General features: G+C 44.9%; 1 protein-coding gene and 1 pseudogene across 1 annotated transcript in view; one reads left to right on the top strand and one right to left on the bottom strand.

Annotated features, from left to right (window-relative positions):
• Positions 1–331, bottom strand: part of LOC123238989 (zinc finger protein 420-like) — a 28,081-nt gene extending 27,750 nt beyond the window's left edge. The window contains exon 1 of the mRNA XM_044666255.1: positions 206–331. Within this exon, the coding sequence (XP_044522190.1) occupies positions 206–331 (126 nt within the window). The remainder of the gene's footprint in view (positions 1–205) is intronic.
• LOC123239261 overlaps positions 1–19,030 on the top strand; it is a 583,074-nt pseudogene that overhangs the window by 458,106 nt on the left and 105,938 nt on the right.

Here is a 19,030-nt window from a genome sequence, read left to right on the forward strand (position 1 = left end):
AGAGAGAGAGAGAGAGAGAGAGAGAGAGAGAGAGAGAGAGAGAGAGAGAGAGAGAGAGAGAGAGAGAGAGAAACTTGTCTTTCCTGGTAGAATTGAAGTTCCTTGTGAGAAGGGAATTTTTTTCCCATTGGATTTGGAGCCAGGAAACCTGGGTTCAGGTTTCACCTCTGACACTTCATTAGATGTGAGGCCCCAAAGGAATCACTTCTTGTCTCTCAGCCTCGGGTTCCTCGCCTGTAAGATGGGATGATGATAGCATCCCGCCAGGATGGTCATAAGCAGCAGATGACAGTGTTTGTAAAATGGTTTGCACGCTGTAGTTGTGGAACATGATCGTTGTTATTGTGTTTGCAACCACAGAATCTGGCAGCTAGTCAGTACCTTATCAGTATTCTTTTAATCAATGAATTGCTCCAACCAGGTTGGGGTGAGGCCTGGGTGCCTGGAGGGCTCTTGGCTCCAGTGAACGTAGATGGCTCACTACCTGTTCCCTGATTTGATTCCATGTTGCGTTCCCCTCCGAATCCAGCCCTCGGCCATATGCCTCATTCTGGAGTGAAGAAGAGCCAGTTCCTGATGTCAGATAGTGCTTAGGATGCACATCAATCATCAGTTCGCTTCAATTTGGGTCACTGCCACTAGCTCGATGGGACACAGATCTCCTCCTCTGCGTTCCATGGCTGGGCTTCATCTTCTGCCAGCCCCTGTGACCTCACTCCAAGCTCATGACTCCTACAAACATCAGTTCATTGGTTCTTCATGTCTTTAGGACTAGCTGGCCCTCTGAGTAGTATAGCAGATCTCCTGATAATCTGATAAGGAAGGCTTAATTGATAAAGTAAGGGGACACAGGAGACAATCTTAACTGTCAGCTCATAGAGGCTTCTCTGAACTGCCACTGAGACACAAATTTATTATATGTGAAAATTCAAACTCCCTTTTACCCACAAGCACAGAGAAAGATTTACAGCTTTGAAGACATTGCAATAAATTTAGACAACACACAGAAACTTCAAGGTGAAGATAAGAGTACGAGGTTGGATTATAACTGCCTCATCATCAGTTAAGTCTGGGAATATTTTGTTGGGTCAGGAAGTCCCTGAATTTTTCAGCCTTAAATGTCTAAAACCACTTTTTGAGACCCATCAGCTGCATTCCTGACCAAAGGGGAGAATGTTAACCCCTTGACTGCTGGTTTGCTAAGAGCTTAAAGCTTTTCAATAAGGCCACAATACTTTTCAACAAGAAAGGGTGTGGATCAGAAAAGGAGTCAAAAGAGGAGTCTCAGATTTTTATCTATTTGAGACTCTGTTTCTCTTATTGGCCTCCCACAGCAGAACTTGGAATGGACTGTCTATGCTGGGAACATCTCCTAGGGCTAAGGAAAAGGTAAGGGGGATTGTGAATATTTGCCTGGAACATGGAAAACCTCAATTACTGGCTGATTTTGTGGAAGATTCCCTTGCTGCGGCAGTACCCAGTTAACAATTTCTCTGTCGCGTTAAGATGGAGTTACATTGTCCAGCCCAAAGGGCTAAAACACAATGAAGACATTCCCGGTTCATTTTAGTGGACTGCAAACCAGTCAGCTGGAGAGATGGAAATGGACCTTCCTTATGGGAAATGGACCTTTATTGGAGGATTTGCCTCTCCTCCAGGGGCAGCTCACTGGGTGGGGAAGGCTTTGTTTGCATGTGGTTTTGGGAGGGTTTGTGATGTCTGAATAAAGGGCTGCATTTGGAATCAGGGTCTGCTGAGGAGGGGAGGGGGTGTGGGATCCTCCTTCCCCATCCTTATTCCTAGATTCTCTCTACCACCATTACTCAGTCATGTCTTCCCCTTGGAGGATCATTTGATCCATATTTATCAGACAGTCAGCATTCTGGTGGCTGTTGTTTGCAGACATCCCAGATGTTCTCTTTTCATTCTCATCAGATTTGAGCGGCTGCCCCTCCCCTTTCTCTTCTTCCCAATTCCTGCCCTTATATGTGAGATCTTTGACATATGTGAAGACATGGGGGCTGAGGTGGGAGAGAAGATATTTGAGGAAGTGTGAGAATAAATGCTCCCCTCTGAGTTCCCCAATTTCCTCCTTTTTAATAACCCCCTCTCTTCCCCTACCCCACCTCAGCTTCTAAGGGCTAAAAATGAATGGTTTGGGGGACAGCTGGGTAGCTCAGTGGATTGAGAGTCAGGCTTAGAGACGGGAGGTCCTAGGTTCAAATCCAGCCTCAGACACTTCACAACTGTGTGACCCTGGGCAAGTCATTTGACCCCCATTGCCCACCTTTACCACTCTTCCACCTAGGAGACAATACACAGAAGTTAAGGGTTTAAAAAAATAAAATAAATTAAATTAATGGTTTGACTAAAATATATAAAAATTATAAATAATATTGTGGTCGCCAATTTAAAACATTATAGCTCAAGTCAAAAGGACTTTCAATAATTTCTATTTACAAAATAGGTGGAGAGAGTAAAGTAGAACAATGTGAAAGAGGGCAGAGCAAACAGTCTAGCTTATCACCCTAAATGTTTCTCCTGTGCCTGGCTCACCTTCAGGCAGGGCTTGTTAACCCTTGACTGGAATTAATCTCTCTCCAGAAGTCAGGAAAGGAAAGCCAGCTATTCACGCATTCAAGTTCCCTCCAAGAGGTAGTTTGAGCTGAAGATAACGATCTGTAGAGGATGACTTCTGAAGCCAACCCAGAAATTCAGGGCTTTTAGAGTGGTTTCTTGTCCCTTCCCCTCTTCATAAGGGCTAATCACAGCTTTCAAATTGCCTAGCACTGCCCACAGGGTTGTCTGAAGTTGTCAGCCTTTTATCATAGGATTCACAAGTTTCTGACTGATTGAGTTATCACCTACTTCAGCAAATGACTCATAAAACACTCTTATTTAGTGTTAAGTAGGGGTTCTTTGAGTTCTGGAGTTATCACTTTAAAAGTTGCTGATGCTAGACAAAGAAAGTCTGATTCACACTTCACAAGCTACACCCCAAGAAGGCCCTACCTTCGAGGTTTGCCATCTGTAATGAATGTGGGGGGAGGAATTGGAGAGTGTCTGAGCCCTTGGATGGATACAGAGCTCAAACTGCTCCGTGCTGGCCGGCCAAGTCAGGATAAGGCTGCAGATAAATGGAATTCAGCACCGCACTCTACCAGCAACCTCAGCCTATCATTTCAGGTTGCCAAGGAAGTGGAAATATCTTCGCAAGCAGTCAACAAGAAACAGATGGGATCCTGATGTGATGGATATACTCCTTGGACAGATAATGCTGGTAAATCTGACTGCAATCAGCCTGGACATAGCAGACTTCTAGTTAAGGTACAAAGGCCGCTGTCTCACAGGAATCTAAGGAATAAAGGGTGAGGATAATAGGTTCAGGAATCTCTGAACTAATAAAGTACATCTAGAGTTCAGTTGTTGTTGGAGAGCAGCCTTAGAGGGTACTGGCAGGTTGCCAGGTGGCCTTCTGGCCTGGTTCAGGAAGTTTGTCTCCTTAATAGATTGTTCAGTTGGGTTGATACAGTATTGATGATGATGAGTTTCAAAGATGGATCTTCAGATAATTTGATGATAACTAGATGCTGAATAATGTTTGATGATGATTGGTAAATGTCAATAAGTTAAGGTGCTGTCCTTCAAGAGTGACAGCTAATCTCTGGCCTAAGCTACTAGTTGAAAGGAGAAATGGAAAGTCCACCCACACCTCCCAACCCTCACTCACAACTGAGTTGGATGGGTTCAATCAGGCCACCTTTTATATGGTTTTTCCAATGATCTCCATCTTATGCCTGTGCATGCCAACTCTTGAAGGTTCCAAAATTCTGAGCAATTAACTGGCAACTCCTGACCCATCATGGCTACTTGCAAAACCTTATTTACACATCACAGATGTTCCACATCCATGCTGAAATTCCTTTATTTGATCATTTGACTCTACTTCTCTCTGGGGCTTGCCTTTAGTTTTTCAACAACCATCACCCCTGCACTCTGTATTCTCTTCTCTCCTTCAGCTTAACCCTTTAATGAACCAGTTCAACTCGGTTAACCTCTTCTCCTGAGTTCTTTGGCCTTTATCCTAATGAGGACATTTGTGGAAAGCACTGTCTCTCCTCTTCCTCACATGGCCCAGATGCTCTCTGCTTCTCTCCTCTTTTACCCATAAGCCCTCTACATGGACAAGTGGTCCCCTTACATCCTATCTGTGCCAGAAGCTTGCCACTTCTCTCATACCTCCTCTCTTTCTCCTGAATGATGGGAGCTTCTCTACTGTCAGCAGAGATGCCTACTTCGCCTCCTTCCTGAACAAACCCTCACCTGAACTCTCCATCTCTGCTAGCTATCATCCTTTATCTTTCCTCCTTTTAGTGGCGACACTCTTTGAGAAGCTTGTCTAAAACAGGTTCCTCAGCTTCCTTTCTTCTCACCTTCTTGGGGACACCCTGCAGGCTGACTTCCAACTCCATCATTCAGCCTGAACTACTCTCTCCAAAGTTATCCTTATTGTGAAATCAAAAGGGCTTTTCTCACTCTTCATTCTCTTGGACCTTTCGGTAATTTTTGACCCTGTCAGGCACCTTCTTCTCGTTGATCTTCTCTTCTGTCTAGGCTTTTGGACCTCTTCTGTCTCCAGGTTCTCCTACAGATTGGAGTCCAACTTGGCTCCTTTCCTGAATGCTCCCCCAGATCATCCTGTGGGCCAGGAAAGGAGAGCAGTGACTAGGAGAAAAAATGAGGTCACAGCGCTAACTCTACACCTTTTACAGACTGTAGGTTAGCCAATGTCCTCCTCTTTCTTCCCTAGGGGAAAAGAGACTGTCATTCTTTCCACTATAGGACTCATGAAGTCAAATAGTCTCTGTGCCAGAGATTCCAGTGAATAGATATCTTTTTTGTTTTATCCAGTCATGATTGCCTTCTGCCCTAGACTGCCTCACTGGGGTCTATCACTTCCCTGAGTTTGTGATTATTCTCCCCAAGTGGATTCTTTCCTTCTCAATGCCCCACCAGATGCTGCTCTTTCCCCTTCAGAGGATGTGGGCCTTTGCTGATCCCAGCTAGAGCAAGGCAGTGGCTGACCTGCACAGAAACTCCCTCTGTTGCCCACTGGACACACATTATTCATGCCCTTTCTTGAAAGGCTCAAGCCCTAGTAGAGTACCTGGAGGCCTTGTGACTGGATTTCATTGTGTCCCCATAACTTTCTTCCTCCTTACTGGGTGCAGATTTCACCCCTGGACTGAATTGTTGGATAATATTACCTGCCAGGGAGGTTCTGTTCTCCTCCTGTGCTATGGCACAGTCTCCTGAGTGCAAGGGAAAAGACTTGGGCGGATATCCCTGATAAAAGCCCCTTTCCCTGTTTTTAGCCCATTCCAGGGTGCTTTACATTTCTGGCCATCCACATTTCCACAGATGGAATTGTGGGCTACAGAGCTATTAACTGCTCAGAGCATTATTCATTGCATAAGAGTTCCTTTCAGTGTCCATTAGGAATGGCTTTGATTTGGCCATCGTGTTTGCTTTTGCTCTATATGCTCTAAATGGCAGTAATGCCTAGAAGGCAGTAATTCCTGGAGTCAGGAAGAGAGAGGTTCAAATCTTTCCTCCATTAGAGCTGAATCTGTGTGACCTCTCAGTCACCCATGCAACCCTTAAGGAGGATCAATTCCAGAAGAGTTCTTCATCTGCATTGATTCAGGGATCCTCACCCCAGATTTTCTATCTCAATGAAATCAACTCCAACTTCTCCCCACCTCTCCCACCATATACTAAGATCATTCCATGAAGAATGGTTTTTGGCTGGGAAATAACAGAACCAAAATGACTGAGTGGGCAGAAGAGGACCTAAATGCCCTTCACCAACTCAAGTTCTCAGGGATGGGATTGATGAGGCTCATTCTAGGATCTCTGAAGCTCCCTGGGGAAGGGGAAAGAATGCTGGAACACCCAAGGGCAAAGGTCCTGCTAATATTTCCTTAGAGGGGGCCTGTAACAGAGTCTGCAAGCTAGAGTCCAGCCAGTCTGACTAGGATTCCTAGGAACATTCTAGAATATATTATTAAAGGGACAAACATCAGGAAAAGCATGGTAGGTCACGTCAGACCAACTGTATTGAAATCCCTTCAGCCTTTTTGGGCAGAATTATTAGACTGATAGATGGGGGCAAGGAGGGGATTAAGTCATTTCCTAAAATCTGGATGAAGACTCTCATATTTCTCTTGTGGGAAAGATGGAGAGGCATGAGCTAGGTGATGGGACAAATGGGTTGGCTGATTGGATCCAAAGAGTCTTCATTTGTGTTTCCACTTAGAATGGGTGTTTTTAACATTGACCTGCATGGGGTCCTTGGTTAGCTTTCAAGGGAGCCGGGAACTCACATGGGAGAAACCACCATCTTTGGTTTTGCCAACCTCTAGCTGAGATTTAGGATTTCCTTGAATTCTTTAAAAATAAGATTAAGAGAAGGGATCCCTGGACTTCAGTAAACGGCCCAGGGGGGCCACAAGAATGCCTAACTCTGAAGGGACTTTCTAGTGGAGTCCCTTAGGAGTCTGTCCTTGACCCTGGGCAAGTTAACATTTTTATCACTTTGTGAATACAACTCAGATTCACCTTCCTTATCTAACCTAACCCAATTGATCCTCTTACTTCCACTTTCTTGATTCTCAAATCCATTCTGAATAACTCTATTGCACATTTGTGATGGGGTGAAAAGCAGTTAGAATCTCTTTTTCTCCCATCTTCTCCACCTTGTTTAAAGCCAAGAACCTTAAGAAGTGGTTAGAGGATGTTAAAGGATTAAGCTCAAAACATTTTTATGAAAATAATGATTATAATATATATATGCTATATAATATATGATAATGTAACACAATATATAAAATATTTTTTAGGACCTGGCTTCCTAAGCTAAACAGAAGAGTTTGTATTTGATTCTGAAGGAAATAGGAAGCCCCTGGAATAGGGGGAGTGACATAGAGAAGTGCAAAGCCCTAGGTCAGAAAAAAGAGAGATGGCATGCCACACTGACATGAATGGCAAAGTCCAGCCTTTGACTCATGGTGCTATGTGAACCTGAGTAGGTCTCTTTACTCTAAGATGAGAAATTGCAGAAAAGGCACCAATCTGCATTGCTGGGGAAGTCCCTGATCTAATTGAAATCACACACCTAAGCCTTATTCCTCTCCTAAGGAGACAGAGACCAGCAGATGAGCAAAGTGATCTGTGTGTTCTGAGAGGGGCAAGGTCATTGCTGACTGGGGGAACCATCAAGACTCTATGGATGAGGTGACATTTAAGGTGGGCCTTTGAGGATGGGCAGGATGTCAGATCTTTGTGCCAAAGAGAGCATTCCTGGCATGGGGGAAGAGTCTAAAGAAGGGGCCAGAGAATCAAGCTTATTGTACTTTGTGGAAGAGTGAGCAGACTGGCATGATTGTTGTTGGTATGAAACAGGGCTGGAAGGATAGGTTGGCGGGACATTAAGGCAGACCTTCAGCTGAAAGGAATCTGGTGAGGAGAATCTTCAAAGGCTCCACAGGGGTGGCCTGAGCCAACCTTGAAAATAATCCTCTTAGCTCTGCAAAGATTTTAATGAGGAAGAAGAGGAACAGAAAAAGAAGACCCCAACCCAGTGAGAGCTTCAACTGGTTCTTCCTAGGTGTTCTATCAAATTGACAATGGGGTACTCCAAAGAGCAGCTGTCTTTTCAATGTCAGGCTTGTTAATAATGAGAAGAAAGCAGCTGAAAGCAAAATGATTTGAGCCTTTTCCTGTCAAGCTCACTGACAAGTAGACTAATCAGTGGAAAGATTGGGAGAACATATTAGTCACCCACCCCTGGGCAGGACATGGAGTCAGGTAAAAAGTCATTCCTTAAACAAATGCTGCCAATATGTACAATCTGAGTGATTGGTTCACAGTCCTAGGTCACCACTCCATTTCAAGAAAGGAACTAGTTCTTGTGATTATAAAATATAAAAAAATTATAAAATATAAAATGCCTGAAGGAGCATAAGCAATGCCTGGTTTATATATACCTTCTCTCTGACAGGGAAGAGAGGAAAAAAGAGGCTGCTTAAGACAATGAGACAGCCTGTCTCTTAGAAGTTTCCTGGAGACAAGGAGTGGATGCAGCCTAATGCAAGAACCCCAGGCTGCAGCACCAGGCCCTATCTGATGGTCTGATTCTGGGGCAACTGTGAGCTGGGCAGCCATTGTACTAAATGCTAAGAATACAAATTAGAAAAAGAAATAGAGTTCCTGTCCTCAAAGAGCTCAGAATTGAATGGAAGAAAACAATCTAGAAAAGGAAGCTGAAAAGGGTCAAGGTTGGGGGAGCAGGGGCACCATGGGGAAACCATCCTGAGAACATGATATTCATTAACTCAAAACCAAGCAGAGCTACTCAGGGAAAATAGAGTTACTTGGAAAGTTCTGAGCTTTCTCAAAGACCTGGGTGGGGGTGTAGGGAAGGGTATTTATCATTCTGCTCTCCCCCTTCTAATGAGCTGCAAGGAGTTAAGGGAGTTGTGAAGATGGTGAGTATCAAAAGCTGAGTCAATCTGCATGGTGATGAGAGTTCAGGTAATCAGCTGATTCTAGGTGTGGCAGGATGTTTCCTGAGTAGAAAGCATGCAGGGCTTTTGATGGAAAATGCAGAGTTCCATAGCATGCCAGTCCATGAATTACCAAATATGTCATTTGTTAAGAACCAACTACAGTGAACCTTCAGTTTTCGTCAATAAACCATCTGAAAAAATCAGTGAAATCTGAAACCAACAAAAACCAAGGCAATTATTTCCACATGAATCAATGTAGATCCAATTAATTTCTTCTAGACATGCCAAAATACATACTCAAAACACATTTTATAGAGAATATAGTGTTTAATACTAAAAACAATAAGAAATTAATATAAAAGACTAATGTAAAGAATACATGCCATTTACCTTTCTGAAGGCTCTTGTTGGCATATGTAAGACAGGGATGAGGGGAGAGAGAGGTGATTGTTTGGAAGGGAATCCCCCTTCAAAAGGACCTCATATATCAAGGCATAATTTTCAAAGCCTTTGGATAGAAGCTGACATGTAGAGGAGTTGATACCTTGCTTATGTCCCTCTTCTCAGGAGAGATACTATGGGGGAATTTCTATTTGACTGAGATGAGATATGTCACTCACAATGAGAGAACTCATTTATTTTGTATAGTCAGGGATAGATTCTCTTATGTATGCATCATCTGATATTTGTTTTACTATCTGGATGGATAAATGGATTTATTTGCTTTTTGAAATGTAAGATTAAAAATTAATATCCAAATACACCAAGTATTATTTTTATAAGATTAATAATAATAACTTGAACCAAAGGAAAGAATAACCTGAGTAAAGAGAAAATTAAATCTTAAAACAAATAATCAGCAAATACAATAAGCTCAACAGGTTACAGGCATTAAGTTCAAAAGTTCTTTTCTGAAATTCCAATAGACTTCTTCTATTTGGTGGCGGGGAACAAACTGAAAATAGTTAGCAACTAATAAAACAATGGAGTCTGAAAAGGTTTAAAATTCACCTCCAGATTGCATTAAGATTCCTTCCCCTCCCCAGTATAATCATCCATTTAGATTCCTTTTGTAACATCTGGGGTTCCGCATACATGCACTGGGTAGAATCATCATCCTGCATGTTGAGATTGCTTAAGATTTTCAAAACTTTGTCACAATTTTCCAGTTGGGTCTATAATTCAAGCAGCCTAGCTTGTTGCAGTATATTCTTGAGGAGAGAAGTAAATAAAGTGGGAAATATCCAATGAAAATAAAGACTCCCAGGAAAGGAATTAAACAGAGCCAGTCTGAGCTTGTCAGCCCTTGCAACTCAAAGTGTTCTTTCAGAGTTTCAAGCATGCTTTGTTACAGCTTTATTCTTGAGATAAGCTCACTGGGTTTTGCTACCGAATAAAACAAAAAGACCCTGACTTAAAGGTAAAGAACATGTTTAAGTGTTAGATAAAGGGTAAAAGCTATTCTCCAGTCCCTTTCTCCCTAGGGGCAAAACTGCTAGGGAGAACAATAAGGTACTTCAATATGAAAGAGTAGTCCTTGGTGTTTGGGGTCAGGAGAGAAGAGGAAAAAATATCAGAGGCTTATTCCTCCCCCCACCCACCCACCATAAAAATTGGCTTCAAATCCATTGACTATGCCTGTCCCCCAGTGACACACGGTTTTAGGGTGTAGAGGTTGGAGCTGGAGACTTCCTTGTGAAAAACCATCAGTGGCAATCCTCTCAGCCAGGAGCCCAAGTATAGCTTAAAAAAATCTCCTTGGAAGCTAGGAGGGGGTGGAGCTGGGCAGTGGCAAAGGTACTGCTCAGGGGCTAAAATCCTCCCCAGCTGGAAGCTTCAAGTTCAAGTGACTACCACATGAGACTGAAGTGGGAGTTGGGAGGGAGATGGCCAAGGAGATTGGGGACTTCACCCTTCCATGGGAAAAAAGTGGTGTGGATGGCAGGCTCACAGCAGTTGGTCTGGTCCTGGTTGGAAGCTGCAGGCTGGGTGGGGCTGGGAGATTATAGGCCAAGCAGACAGAAGAGGCAACCCCAGCTCTCAGCTCTTGTGGTGGGTGAGCAGAGGCCACACCACCAGACAAACTTACAGTCTTTACTGAGAGAGTATCTTTAAAAATATTTGAGAATTCTATCCTGAAGTGGTAGCCAGAAATGTAAGATTAAAAATTAATATCCAAATACTCCAAGTATTATTTTTATAGGATTTAATAATAACTTAAAACAAAGGAAAGAATAGCCTGAGTCTCCTTTCTCACAAGCAGCAGGATGCGCAAGCCAAACTTGCACAACTCTCTGAAAAAGCGGAGAAGACAGGTCTGAAGATCAACAAGAGGAAGACCGAGGTGATCACAGTCAACAGCAAAAAGGACCTGCCAATCCAACTACAGGGAGAAAACATCAAGGAGACGGACCACTTCACCTATTTGGGCAGCATAGTCAGTAAGGACAGCGAGACAGATGAGGACATCAGAAACAGAATCAACAAAGCCAGACAGGCATTTAACACCCTGCGGTCTGTCTGGATCTCCAAAGCACTGTCCCTCATCACTAAGCTCCGAATCTTCAATACCAACGTAAAGACCGTCCTCCTATATGGATCAGAAAGCTGGAGAGTGACAAGCGCTAACACCAACAAACTCCAGGTCTTTGTTAATAGATGTCTACGGCACATCTTGAACATCAGATGGCCTGAAAAGATCTCCAATGCTAGTCTCTGGGAAAGAACATTTCAGTACCCCATTAGTCAGGACATAAAGAAACATAAGTGGAGATGGATAGGACATACGCTACGAAAACCAGAAGACAACATAGCCAGACAAGCATTGAGCTGGAACCCTTCAGGGAGGAGGAAAGTTGGAAGACCAAAACAAACCTGGCGAAGATCTGCTGAAAATGAAACAAAAACGGTCGGAATGACATGGGCCCAGCTAGGGGAAGTTGCCCAGAACAGAGTCCGTTGGCGTGAGATGGTTGCGGCCCTATGCTCCTAAGGAGTCAACAGGAATAATAATAATAATATAATAATAATAAAGAGAGGTTCCTGTCTGGGGAGAGCAGAGGTGGTGGAGGTGGAGGGAGGGGGTGGGGAACATGGGAAGAAGACAGTGTGAGGGCGGGGTTTCACAGAACTTTATCAATAAAATATAAGCATGCAACATGAGGAAAAAAGAGGAAAGGGATGCTGGGAGATGTAGTTTATGAGAAGCCAATAAGAGAAACAGCCTCAAATAGATAAAAATCTGAGACTCCTCTTCTGACCCCTTTTATGGACCATTTTCCTGATCTCATCCTAGAGAGATCATGAGAGGTGACTGAGGTGATGCCCTTGTGTCTGTCCAGTCTAGCATCCCAGGACTAAGAGAGCTACTTTCCGTGATTCCCCGAAGTAGACTTGCTCTCAAAGATAGTTTCTTCGGGTTACTCTAGGTCCTAAAGACAATCAGTTTCTCTAAATCATTCAGTCCCAAGTAAATAGAATCAATCTTACACGTCTTCATCACCCACATAGTAGGTTGAGCATATCAAGTTAATTATTGAGGAATGAATTTTGGGTCTTGAGTTCCAAGCTGTTTTTTGGCTATAAAACAGTTTGGAAGAAGGAAAAATATTTAATCCTCTCAGTCCTCATGTGTGGGAAAAGAAATAAACTGGGTATGGCAGGATCTCAGTGATCTCAAAAGCACTGATCTATAGGTGGTGGGGTAGGAAAAAGAGCCACAGGAAGAAGGAAGAAGTCCCATCCCTTCTGCTCAGTTGACCCTATCCAGGCCCCCTCACTCCATTACTCCTTTGTCTCTAGACATACGCTTCTTGTTTGGGTGTCTCTGGCTATTCTGAGATGCTTTTCTAGCCATATGTACCCCAGAAACCAATGGCAATGAAAGCACCTTCTTAGTCTGAATGGATTCCAGCCTCTGTGGAATCTTGTTCTGTCCAAGCATGGGGTTTGCTCAGAAAACTGGGCCAGGAATGAATGAATCCCTGGGGCTCAAGACTATCAGAGGCCCTTGAGAAAGTATAGTGGTTTTGGGGTCCAATGAAAGTATGCCTGTGTCACCTGGCCTCTACTTATCACTCCGTCCAGGCAGTTGGGCTAAATATCTACCTTAGCTCTCTCTGTCCCCACCCCCTCCAGGGCAGGCAGAACTGAGGAAGTCCATGAAAAAGGTCTGAGGGGTGTGGAGTCCATCCCCCCTGGTCTTGGACCAAACTTCTCTTATCATCCCTGGAAAGCCAACTAGAAAAGGGATCTAGGAGATGGAGTCTGATGACCTCATCCTTCTTGCTGGGCTTGGATATAGATCATTCCTAAGATTTGCAGAAATAGCCAGAATAAATCATTGCATTCTGGATGTCTAGATTCTTCTGGATTGTCAGAGTCCCTGGCTCCCCACTGTCCACCTTGTCATTTGTGGGAGAGGTCTTCCTGTCCTTCTGGAATGAGAACATGAGAGGGTCTGCCCCTGAACCTATCTAAGCCCATCCCACAGCTAGAGCTGGACTTCTGACTGGTCTGGGATAAGCAGTAGCCCCCTTCCCATAAAATGCAAGGGCCCTCGTAGTGTGTGAAATTCTTAGGACACAGGAGTAGCTACACTTCCTAGGGAATTAAGAGAATTGGGGGGATTAGGATACTAAGTGGTTAATTGTGGAATTGAGTGAACCACCCTGACTCCATCTTGTGACTCAGTTCTCCATTCCCTTTCTATTCACTAATGGGTCTAGTCCGATTTCTGACTTTTGAGAAAACATTATTCAACTTTGGGAACTAATTCAGAAAATTATGCCATTGCTTGGACCTAGCCTTGTCTGGCTGGGAAGCTGGACGCCCTGACCAGAAACCCAGGCAGATCCAAAGACTGAGGAAAGGTGTTTTCTCTCAGTTATACATCTCAAGCAACCCTCAGGTTTTACCTGAAAACTGGCTCCATAGTGCCAGCTTTTGTTTCCACATTCCTTGGACTGTTTGCAAACCCTCAGGGGAGTGGGACCCCTTTCTCTCTCTGATTCAGGAATTACATGTTTGTTCTCCCTCTCCCAACCTGGAAACTCCTTAATCTTTCTTCCAATTAGGAATCAGATGACCTCATGTTGAATTCTGGTCAATTGTTTTAATTAATGGGCCTTACTTGATTAATTGGTTTTTAACGTATAAAAATTGGTCTCCACCTTTATTCTAGGTCCAGTGCTAAAGCTGAGGAAGGCTCCTGGTCCTGATTTGTTGTGCAATTTGCATGCATGGCTTAATAAACCCATATATGCAGAAACTCAGACATTTGTTTCCTAAGTCATTTCATCTCACTATCAGAGCACTCACTGACCAGGTCTCCAGAGATGGTGAGCTATGAATGGCGTTCTGTCCCTGGAAACGTGGACTTCAGAGCAGCATTGTTAAGGGACAGTCTCCTGCCAGAAGAACACCAAGGAAACCGTTCCAGCTCTAGCCAAGGGCACTGAGCCTGAGCCAGAAGGAAATTCAGATATATTCCCTACCCAGGAGAAGACAGCAAGCACCATGGAGAGCACCATGGAATCTAGTCCACTGATGATACAGAACTTAAGTCTTCCTTTCCTTCTCCATCCTGGAGCTTCCTACCACTGAATTCACACACCAAGGACAATCATCCCTGATAATGTACCCCTCACACTGCTGGCTGTGGACAAGAAGATTCTCCCTTTACCCGCTTTGCCCTGCCTAGAGGCCCTTGCTTCCTCTATCCTGAACTCCTCCATGTTCCTCCTGGCCATCACCTCTTCAACTGTCTGCTGGCCTTTAGCACCACCTGGAGAGGCCCCCAGAGCCACCCCACAGCCTTCCCTGGACCTCACATCTGTGCCTACCTACTGGCCCTTCTTCATCATGCCTCACCCAGGGGCACAATCAATGTCTCAATGGAAGGAGGAAGCTCCTTAGATGTGATCACACTGATCACTAGTATTCTTGGGGGACTTTGGGGAGGCATAGGCACCTAAGAGGAGCTGGAGGGGCAGCTGCAGGAGTCATGGCTGCAGGGCACTGGCTAGAGGAGCAGCACCCAGAGATATAGGAACTGGTAGTGAAGCACCAGGAAGCTCCCTGGGTGGCCAAATGGGAAATTCTTCAGGAGGACCCCCAGCAATCCTAGGAGCCCAACCAATTCAAAAGATCTTCAGGGCAAGGGCCAAGTGTTGTGAGGAAGATTAGATTAGTTAGTAATTAAGAATTAAGGTATATCTAGCAGGAAGGAGCTGGAGCTGGGAATTCCAAGATGGAATGAAGGAACAGGAAGAAGTGACTTGTGCTCTGAGAGGGACTCCATTAGGGGTTAGCACAAACTGTGGTTAGCCCTGGGTGATCTCAGAGTAAAAGACACCCTGCATCCTGATTTTCCCTGGGATCCTGTGTTGTGGTGGCATCTAGCAAAGAGGACAAGATCTACAGTGCAGTTCCAAGGGAAGAGGAGAAGTTTGGGATCTGGTGGACAGTGTCTCAAGCACACCCTCTCAACTTGGTACCTGAGACCACCTTGGCTCTTGGCATCCAGAGATCATTGGTGGATTACAGTGAGAATCCCAAAGCCACATCGGCCCTTAGCTGTGCTGCTCAAGCCTGGCAGGTCTAGGTCTGAGGCAGTTACCCAGAGTCTCCATTACAGCTCCTTGGGCCCTGTCTGTTTAGGTCATTGAGTTAGTGTAGGGAAATCCTCCCCTTTCCTTGTGGTTTTTGTCATTAGGTTTTAAGGTTTTAGAGTAGACATTCCTATCCCACCTTTTAGTTAACATAATTAAACTTGTTATAACCTTTACCTTGCCTGTTGGATTCAAAGCCTCTGGCCCAGGGGTGGCAGTTAGTCAACAGTTCCTTTGTCAGTTAGGAGCAGCTTAGCTGCTCTTGTCTCCCAACCTGATCTAGTGTCTCCAATAACCCAGTGTGTGTGTACCCACAATAATTTGGACTTATTATAACACCCCTGGTGTCTCCATTACCATTATTTACCTATATTTTCTACACAAGGGACCATCTAGAACCCAGAGTCAGGCTCCAAGATCCAGCAGCCTCCAAGATGCTGTCCTTCTAGAACCCTAAACACTAGGACTAGAGTCCTCACAGCTGGGCCCACTCCTTTAGTCATCCCAACCTTGGGAACGTGGGGACATTCAGTGAGGTCCACTGGGCCTGTCCTGCTCACACTGGCCTGTCCTAACCAATTAGCCCAACACTCCATGCAGGCTCAGAGTGGGCCACACACTGTCCTCACGTCCTGGCCAACCTCACAGGCATCCGCAGGGCTAGCCGAGGTACACGAATCCCCAAACTGCATCAATCTCTTGCAATTTGCTCGTCTTTCCACTTGTCTTACAACAATGTCCTGGAAAGGCTGGACGGGCCCCTATCTGGTGACTCACTCTCAGGGATCCCCATCACATTGTGATCTCCACATGGAAATGGCTAAAGCAGCTGCCTCTGCACATAACGTCCCCCCATGCTGGGCATGCTCTACCCCACCTGAAACTAGGGGTGGATAATCCACTACCACAGCTGACTCTCACACACCTAACCTCACTGAAGCTTTATACCAGAGAAAAAGCCCATTTCAGTGTTTATCTAGCCACGGCCCATGGACTAATCCCCTCAGCCCGAGGATACTGGACTCTGTGGGACATTCCTGACACCCCAGCACGTATCACAAGCTGCACACGTGCTGCCCCCACAGGAGTCTGCAGGGGTCAAACCTGGCCTGAATCAGCAGACTTCAACACCCCAGCGGTCACCTGGATAAATGACAGCAGACTGGCAGCACCAGAAGACACGGAGGGCAGGGGCACCCCCAGAACCTCAGGACTACATGCACCCTCTAAGGCCTTTCTTGCTTAACTTGACAAGCACCCCACTAATATGGGTGTGGGCCTCCCCTCCTACAGAGATGTCTCAGCACCAGACCCCAGGCATGTACTGTGAGCAGCATGCAATGGGCCATGTCTACAGAGGCTGGGAGTCCTCGGATGTCTTTCCTAGGTTGTTGCAGAGGAAGAAGTCCATAGGAAGCTACAAGTTCCAGGTGTGAGTCCAGAGCAACGAAAAGACCCAATAAAGGTCCTGCTAGAGCACGTGAGGAACTGGCTGAAGGACTTTGTGCTTTGGAGGAGAGCCAGGAGGAGAGACCATTAGCTGGCCTTGAATTGTCTGTCAGGAGCCAGAGAGGAGATGGTCGTTTTTCACTTCTTCCTCTGACCTGTGGAGTGTCCCATATAATAATAAAGAGAGCCAGCAACCAATGTTATAATAGAGGAAGGAAAGAGAGAGAGAGTCTATGAGGTGAGACTCTCTTCTAGCTCTCCCCTCTTGCCAAATATACACTGCTTAGACTTTGAGGAGGTATCACCCCTAAACTGGGTGACCTGGATGGTTGTGCCACCCCACAGAAGTTGGGGGCAAGGCTTCCCTATAAGATGAGGTATGTGTTACCCCAACCCAATTTTGAATGAGGGTGGGGTTGACGCAAACCTCCCCCGAGGTCAGTCAACTTCACAGCTTGGTCTGGCTTCAAGATGGAGGCAGCCAGACCAAGCTGTGATTCCCCTCTCATTGTCTCTCAGGCACTCTGGAACACCATCTGACAAACAAATGGCTTTTATTTATCACAATTCAGGAATTGGGGAAAGGGGTGAAGGGCAAGGGGATTTTGGAGTGCCCTCCTCTATTTCTATGGGGTCCATCACTTGGGTTGGAACCTTTGGGGTTCTCTCTCCCAAGCTTCTCTTCTCCTTCTGTTTCTATTTCTATTTCCTATTTCTATCCTCTTCTATAATTGCAAGTCAAACCGGAAAGGGTCTCTCAGCAAGGTTGGGTAATGGGGAAGGAGCCCAAGAGATCGCTCCCAAAATGGAGTCCAAAAGCTTAGTTGACTCGATGGTTGAAGTCTTGCTGAGTGAGAAGCGACAGGCTGCCTTCGACCAGGGAATCGGGGTATCAATGTCCAAAGAAGGATCCTTGGGAAGCCCTCAGGCCTGGAATGGAGCTGAGACGTCCTCCTCCTGCCTCTCTCAGTCCTCCTCCAGTTCTCTCTTCGCCTTCCTCCTCTGGAGAATTACCCAGAATTCTCTCCGGTCGCAATGTCAGTAACTGTCATCAACGGCCTTCTGGCTCTTTTTGTCCCATCCCCATCCTTGCAGAGAAAACATGGTTTCTCTATTCACTTAAAGAGGATTAAAGGTTCTGAATTCCAGGCTTCATGTCGCCAAAAACGTGGGATTTAAATTAATGTCCAATACTCCAAGTATTTTATAAAGTTTATCAATAATCACTAGAAGTAAAGGAATAAAGGGGTAATTGTCTAACAAAATAAAATGATATGACCATCTCTACGTCCACAGCTGCCACCACAGGAAGAGAAGAGAGCAAGCGGCAGGACTGCGCCCAACTGATTTCCTCCCTGTCAGCACATAACGGGAGAAAGAGAGGGGGGTGCTGGGAACTGTAGTGTTTAGGGTAACAGATTCTAGTTACACAGTCAGATGGGAAAGAAGAGAGTTGTACGAGCTCTCTTGTTGAGGGATGAAAAATCTTTCCTTGGTTTTAGCTCTAACCAGTGAAGAAAATCAATTCCTACCTACCATGGGAAAGATTCGTTTTTCCACTGACTCGTGACAAGAAGTGTACTAAATAATGAATGTCTTTGGAGATCAATGGAATATATTGTGTTGTTTTGTTTTTAAAACAAAGTTTATGTAGAAATCCACTTTGTAAGGATGGAATCTCATTTTTTCTCCCACTGGCACATTGGCTATACTGTCCCTGAAAGTACTGAATGACCAGTCGGAGTGGCCAGGCAATGCCTTTCTGGAGCTCCCAACCAGAAGAACAAGAACTTCAGTGGAGAATAAGTTCAAATCAGAAAACAACACAGCACTGTAGTGAGTGACCAGTGAAGGGCTGTTTTTGTAAAAAGGTTGAGGTCAGTGATGCTTTCATAATGGCCTCTCCTCTGCCTATCTAGTGACCAGGTTTGCAAAGACTCTGCTCTCTCTGCTGCAAGAATGCAAACCCAAATAACATCTCAAAGGTGTGATTATAAACTTCATGAGAGGCAATTACAGGGGATCCCAGAAATGGGACAACTCCTCACATGTAGTGACGTCCAGGGAGAGTCTGTGCTTGCCTGTGAGCATGAATGTCCCACCTTCCTGGAAGTAATTTGACGTCAAGTTGAGAAACTAAAAAGACTATGTTAGACTCAGTCAGAAGCAGTCAGAGTTTGATGTCATCACTGAATGCACTCCAAAAGCATCCCAATCCTGGTTAGGATCTTTTGTAATCACAATAGGAGGAAAAAAGAAACACCATTTATGTTCGAAATTCTTATTGTACAAAAAGAAAAATATTGTTTAACAAAATTGGGTGCTTTTATTTATGGCTTAAAGTGTCAGTAATTTTTAGCTCAAGTCTGTTGGAGCATTATCTCAAATCTCCAAAAGGGC

This window comes from Gracilinanus agilis, chromosome 3, assembly GCF_016433145.1.
Source record: "Gracilinanus agilis isolate LMUSP501 chromosome 3, AgileGrace, whole genome shotgun sequence".
In the NCBI taxonomy this organism is placed as follows: Eukaryota; Metazoa; Chordata; class Mammalia; order Didelphimorphia; family Didelphidae; genus Gracilinanus; species Gracilinanus agilis.